Below are 6,874 nucleotides of genomic sequence, written 5' to 3'. Positions count from 1 at the left end.
CTTGTGGCTGCAAGGAGACTTCCAAATAGCACAGTGCCTTTGAAAAGCAGCCCCTGCAGCGGCTCAGTGCAGCAGCAACCAGCACCAGAGGGAGGTGAGCCATTTCCCCGGTCCAGTGAAGCGGGAAGGTGCAGGGGCCCACAGCCCTCCTCCTGCTCCGCAGGACTAACAATGCAAGCCGTGAACCAGACATAATGGAGCAATGCCCAGAGTCAGTTGTTCTCGCTGTTTGCAGAACCCCAGCCACAACTTCCACGTTCTAGAGGAATAATTGGTTTTATTTGGTACATCACAACGTTTTAGTTTGTATTTAATGGCTCTATGAAGTCTTAGTAAATGCAGCATTTTTCAGTTAAAGAGAAACGCCACCCCTGATGCCTGTGCAAACCAGTGTGGCTTATTTTCTCTTAACTGCGGAATGCACGGGGGCTTTTTACCTCTGATGTTGTTTCCTTGAGCTGCTCTAATGCCTGCAGGGGCAAGTAGGGGTGAGGGTACAGCTGAGCATTCAGGATCTGGGAGAGAGTAATTTCTATTCCACCTAGGCTGCACTGAGCTTTTATTTGGGCTGCCTGACCACCAAGTCAGCTGCTGCATGCGCTAACCAGGACCAGAAAAAGTCAGGAGTTGAAGATAAATTACAAATTTGACATTGACCTTCACAGCCTGCACCAGACAGTTCTTGGTAAACATTTCAGCAGCGTGTCCCTGTCAGATTTCACAGAAACACATCTTTGTAGTAGAAACTGCCTTCAGAGTCCGCTACAGGCAGAGGCTGGCCGAGGGTTAGTCTGACAGGGAGCCACCGAGGAGCAGTGACCTTTCTAGCCATCAGCAGGCTCGGCCATCCCCCTTTGCCCGCGCGGCACAGAAGCACCTCTCACCGCAGCCCTGCTCCCTTCTGCTTTGCTGATTTGCCCGCTGCTCCCATTGCAGCGACAGGAGATACAAGAGATACAAATGCTAACGGAGCCTGCTACGTAAGCAGGAAAGCTCCGGAGCTGGTCAGCCCCAGCGTGATGCGCACAGCCAGGGGCAATGTCAGAAGCCAGCAGCACCTCATCCCAGCCCCTTCACAGGGAAAGCACAGCGAGAAAACATCGGGGCTTTGGCTGCAGCCAGGCATCACGGGCAGAACGGCGCAGCGGGGCTGGCTGGTGCTCCAGGGAGGTTTGTAACAGGCACCATCACTCCTCCTGCAGCTCCTTCTTCCGAAAGGCCTGGAGCCTCCTCCCCACTGTCTGCTGGACGATCTCCAGACCCTCAGCGTCCAGTTCCTTCATGAGAAGCAGGATGGCATTCAGGACGTTGTTCTGTCGGGAGGAGACAGACATTGCTTTATACGAGCATGTTAATGCAACGATTTTCAAAGAGCTGCTCTTTCTAGGAACACCACCACCACTGGCAGCAGTTTGCAGCAGACACCTGCAGCTACAGGGACAGAACAACCAAGCCCTAAGGGCAAACATGGGCAGAGGCTGCATGTGATGAGGCCAAGTGGAATGCAGGATGAACCAGTCTGCTCAGTCCCACGCAGGCTGCCCACATGCCTCTGGCTCCTGGCCACCCTCCCAACTGGCTTCCATAAGGAAAGGCCCATTCAAGACCAGCTGCCCTCCCTCTTCAGCATGACCGTGTGTAGGATGGGAGAGGACAGAGGAAGCCTCTTATCTGAGGAATGAGGAGAGCTGGCAGAATCGCCTAAGCACAAGCTGTAAGGCACCCTTGAAGGTCCCCAGCCCAACCCCCAAACCGATGCAGAACTACTGCCAACACCAAACTATGGCTCTGTCAAACCATGTCTTGAAAAGCTCCAGGGATAGATTCTGGAGCCCCTCTAAATAACTGTCCTTCTAGGGAAAATCTTTTTCCCAATGTTCAACCCGAACATCCCCTTGTTTAGTATTTTATTCTCCCAAAAGCCAGCGCCTGCAGTACTCACGGTGCTGCAAACCAACACACTCAAGTATGTTTAAAACATGAACGAAAGAGAGATCGCAGACTTAATATCAAAATGAGGCACAATGTGGTCTAGATCTCACCCTGCTGACTGAAGTGGTGGCGCTGAGCCCAGCAGACAGCAACTGCCAGCTGAACAGCCAAGATCCATGAGGTTCAGCCAAGGCAACACCAGGGAGTGGGGCTGAGAAACCACCTAAGCTTTCAATTCAGCAGCCTCCTGCCCGCCAGGCAGGCTGCCAGCTGCATTGCAGCCGCTGCCCAAGTACCACACGTTCTTCACACCACCACAGCGAAGGGCCACACGCATGCTCGTCTGCGGACAGACCAAGAGGACAAACCCCATCGGGCTTTCCTTACATTGCATGATGAAAAGCAGTCTGGGCTTTAAAGACACTCACTCTCTTCTTTCGGTTGCAGTCTGTCTCTCGAGGTGAAAAGGAGGAAAATTTATCCCTGGGAACAGGCTTCATACCAAGCTCCTCCCGAATTTTGCTAAAGAAGGGAAGGAAGAGCAAGTGTTATTATGACCAGCTGGAACAACCTTACTCTGCCAGGCCAATCCTTTCTACTCATGGGCAACCACTCAAGTATCTAGCTGAAGGACTCAAGGCGTATCTGCTCACATACCACCACTGCCTACAGACCACAACACCCCAAGCCAAACTCCCACATGAAGAGCCTCACAGTTATAAAATGGGAACGAGCATGCTGCCACAAGGAGCCTGCACCCAGCTCCACCTGGGACAACAGATTCCCAGGCTCGACACTAGCTGGGACTGCAGACCCTGGAACGCCACACTTGAACAACATGTGCCACAGCACTGACATGCACTGACGCGTGTCACAGAAGCAGAGCTAAGCAGGAATGGGCTGGAGAGCTCACACTTCAGAGAGGATCCATCTCTGCCTGCGCATGCAGCTGACATGCTTGAGAGGAAGTACCCACCTACAGAAGAGCCTGTTTTGCAGATACAGAACCAGACCCACAAGTGCTATTAAACCAGCACAGCTCCACCGGGGTAACTGGAACAGGAATTTGCACCAGCTGCAGGCCTGGCCTGTGGAGTATCAGGGTTGGCTGGCAGGGTCCTTTCATGCTACACGCAAGTTCAGCCCAGAAATCCTAACAGCTCACAAGCAAGCCCTCACTTTGTCTCCTCCAGACTGAAGTTCAGCAGTTCACTCTCAGTCTCCGTTGTGGATTCAGCAGCACTGGATTCAGTGGCCTCACGACAACCATTCACCACACTCCTCCTGGCTGGTGGGGCCGTGATCTCCTCACCATCAACCAGGGCCTGGGACAGTTCTTCCTCTGTCACAGCTGCAACAGCCAAAACAAACCCCTGCTGCAATGAACTCCAGCAGCCCAGGAAGACAGCATCTGTAAGAGTGCAGGTATGGCTGCTGCAGAGCTATACCACAGATGTTTGTTCCCAAAATCATGCTTTGTACTAGGCTTTTGCTTTCATCCTCCTTCTGCAGTAAAACCCACCCAGGAGAACACTGGCAGCTGCCGCCAGAAAGATAGAAAGGAAGGATGCAAACATGCTTTGCTATTTCTTGTCTCTGGAAAAGGCTCCAAAAGCCACCAAGTTATTGCTACCAGACAGAAAAGCTTCTCATTTTTTTATGACAGCAGATCCAACTACAGAATCTTTGTTTTGCCACAGCAAAGGAGAGAGCTCTGAAAAACCACTAATTAGCGGTACTGTCTCAGCTATAATGAGGCACTTTCGGCTAGCGCTAACTCTGGCCCTGCAGAGAAGGGAAGGGAGAAAACAGCTTAGAAGCAGCGGATCTTTCAGAAGGGACGCCCAACCTCTGAGACATCCTGACCGAAAGAAAAGTCAAAGGATGCCTTAAAGACAGGAACCAACATGTCACTGGTTTCCAGTTCACCCTGCCCATGGCTTGGGGCTGTTTGTTTACCTGCAAACACCCACCTTGGTTATCAAGCTTCTGCAGGCTGGGTAGGTTACGCAGCACCGTCATTCGGTAGCCGTGGGGGTCTGACCCACAACAGGGATTTTCAGACAGCCACAAGACCCTCAGCCGGGGTAGGTTTTTGAGGTAGAAGAGCTCATTTAGGCTTGCAATGTTGTTCTTCCTCAGATAGAGTTCAGTCAGATTCTGGCACTGACTCAGCGGCTCAAGGTCTGAGATGCCATTCACACTGAAGAGAGACTGTAGGATCAGAGACAAACGAGCCCATCCCTCCCTCCCTCCCTCCCTCCCTCCCCGTACTGTTCAGGTGAGAGCACAGACCCTGTAGCACAGCAGCTTTCCAGCCCCCCGTCCTGAAACAGCTTCACTGAGGAACCTCACAGCACGGCAAGGGGCATTTAGGGGCCTGTGGCGTTGCACACAACAAAAAGATAGTGTTTTATCTTTCTAAATAAAGGAAAGAACTAAAAAAGCAGGCCCTCCTCTGTGCTGAAGATGACAGCCTTTGCTTCCCCCAAACACCCAATCACACTTGCACTCCTTTTTGTAGCAGTTCTCAGACTCACTAAGGGAGAGCCCATGTAAAATCTGCAGACAGCATTGGTTATGTGGGATCCCCAGGACACGTGAAAGATGGTGTATTGGGGGAGGGCTTATGGAAATGAAAAGCTTTGTGACATCCACAAAGCACTTCAACAAGCATTCTGCAAACTGGTCCCATACAGAGGCCTAGAAGATCCCAGCTGCACTATGGAATAGGACTTACAGAGCAACAATCCTAAGAGGTTTTAACACCTCCCAAAACCAGGATTATTTTCTTGAGTAGTGAAGTGCTATGTGCAGAGGTGCTCACAGAATAACTATTTACTACATCTCTGCTGCTTGAGAAATCGGGCATAAAGAGCCAGGCAGCTCAGACACAGAAAGGTGGTAAGAAACCACGGGCCAAACCAGAGCCTCACAAGAAAGGCGATTTCCCCTGCCCTCTCCAAAGCTGCCAGTCTGACATTCACCTGAACGTGATCACCTCGATGTTGGGCAAATCCCGGCATATTGATATCTGGGCAGGAATAGAGAGAAACAGCAAGTTGGCATTCCCAGAAAAAAAAAAAAAAAAAAAAATAAAAGCAATTTAATTCACAAACAAGCAAGATAAAAGCAAGAACAGGAATTCAGGTTTGCTTCGGTCTAACCCAAGCTTAACACCACCAGAGAGTTGCTGCCACAGCCAGTGCAGAGTCAGCAGCTCCTCTGCCTTCTCTGCCCAGGAGTGGAAGCGCAGACACCAGCCCGTGTCACGTCGCTCTTCTCCTCCAGCAACTCTGCACCTCCAGCCCGGCCCCGGCCACCGCGGGCAGCAGAGGATCCCTCTTAGGCCCGACAGCCCTCTCCTCACAGGGTACGTCAGCCACAGTCCCACACTGACAAGGTAGGACTCAGGGCCCCGCTCTCCAGGGCCCTGTGCAGGCCCTCAGACGGGAATTTTCCAGGCGCTCTCTGGAAAAACCAGCAACCTCTTTTTATTTTGTTTTGTTGGGGTTTTTTTTTGTGGGAGATGCTAATCCTGACAAAGCACCGCAGCTCGCTGACACCGGGCCGGCCCAAATCCAGGCCCATGCCGCCCTCAGCGCCCCTCCAGCTCCATCCCCTCCCCGCTCCGGCTGCCGGCCCGGCCTCAGGCTTCCCCCCTGCCCCGGTGGCACGGCAGGGGGCGCGGGCCGGGGGTTCCTCGCTGGCTCGTCCGGGCAGGTACTTACATCGGTCAGCTGGCTGCCCCTGCGGGAGGAGAGCGGGGCGTCACCGGGAGCGCGGCAGGGCCCGGCCTGCGCCGCCCCGGGCCCCCATCCCGGCCGCACCGAGGCAGCCCCGACCCGCCCCACCGGGGGCCTCGTGGTTCCCCCCACAGGCTGCCAGCCCCCCCTGAGGCCTGCCCGGCCCCGCGGGCCCAGCGCCCCCCGCCCGGCCCGGCCGCCCCCCCGGCCCCGGGCCGCCCCCCGCCGGTGCCCACCAGCAGTTGAGGCGGCGGACACCGTCGAGCGCAGCGGCCTTGGCCCGCGCCAGCACGGCCGCCCGCGTCAGCCTCATGGCCGGGCAGGGCCGCGGCGCCGCCGTCGCCGGGGGCGGGACCCACCGGCCGCGCAGGCTCATCCCGGCCGGGGCGGGCCGGGCCGGGCCGAAGCACCGGAGCTGCCCGCGGCAGTGCCCAGCCCTCCCCTGCTCCCCCGGCGGGAGGGCAGGCCGGGAGGCGGCGGCCGGCGGCCGCCCCGGTCCCCTGCTCGGGCTCTGCCCACGCTGAGTTCAGGCCTTGCTTGCAGCAGGCTGGGTGGCCTGAAGCAACCTGGGGTGCAGTTTTACCTAATTACTCCACATTTACGTGAATTTTATTATTCATATCATTGCATCTTACTAGAGAATGTTTCATACATATAGCTATACCTTTATGGACATATATCTAACTTTACGCGGGAGTACATATACCCCTTTATCTATGTATGAAGTGTGCATAAATCAAATATACAAACATACTTCTACACCACCTTCTATATTAATATATAAAAATACAGGTAGCACTGCTGACCATACCAGCACCAGGAGCCCCAAGGCCAGTCCTCCTCCATCCCATTTTGCAATAAAATTGCTGTGATGTGTCTCCATTTTGCATCTTTAGGGCCTCCAACACGCAGCTTCCACGGAGGAGTGGGGATAGCAGAAATGAAAAAACCTGGAGAAGTGGTGTGATTAGCTTACAGTCCAAAATAAGGGGTGAATGCAGCATTTCTCAAGTGTTTTTCTGCATGTTACTGCCTTCTTCGGCAACAGAAACAACTGCAAGATGGGGGCTGACGGTTATTCACTTGTTTACGCTGGTGTTTTGGTGCAGTGGTTCAAAGACATTGGACCTGAACCCCCGGTTGCGGTGGTTGGTGATGGCCTTGCGCCGGGGAGAGGAGATGGGTGGCACTGAGCT

The 6,874-nt window shown here is 54.2% G+C and overlaps 1 protein-coding gene across 4 annotated transcripts; it reads right to left on the bottom strand.

The window, feature by feature from the left end:
* Positions 1–257: 257 nt before the first annotated feature.
* On the bottom strand, positions 258–6,032 carry CFAP410 (cilia and flagella associated protein 410). Of its 4 annotated transcripts, none has more exons than XM_074912448.1 (7): positions 5,915–6,032; positions 5,664–5,682; positions 4,920–4,966; positions 3,906–4,135; positions 3,112–3,343; positions 2,320–2,454; positions 258–1,313 (listed from the first exon to the last, which is right to left on the bottom strand). In XM_074912448.1, the coding sequence occupies exons 1-7, from the start codon at positions 5,989–5,991 to the stop codon at positions 1,301–1,303; spliced, it is 753 nt and encodes a 250-aa protein (XP_074768549.1). In that variant the 5' UTR covers positions 5,992–6,032; the 3' UTR covers positions 258–1,300. The 4 variants fall into 4 exon arrangements, with proteins under 4 accessions (XP_074768549.1, XP_074768546.1, XP_074768547.1 ...); XM_074912445.1 differs by having other exon boundaries at positions 2,361–2,454; XM_074912446.1 differs by having other exon boundaries at positions 2,361–2,454; positions 3,112–3,283.
* Between the last annotated feature and the right edge of the window lie 842 nt (positions 6,033–6,874).

Source organism: Athene noctua, chromosome 8, assembly GCF_965140245.1.
Source record: "Athene noctua chromosome 8, bAthNoc1.hap1.1, whole genome shotgun sequence".
Lineage (NCBI taxonomy): Eukaryota > Metazoa > Chordata > Aves > Strigiformes > Strigidae > Athene > Athene noctua.
The sequence above is the reverse complement of the archived record's forward strand: the minus strand, read 5'-3'. Positions and strand labels throughout refer to the sequence as shown.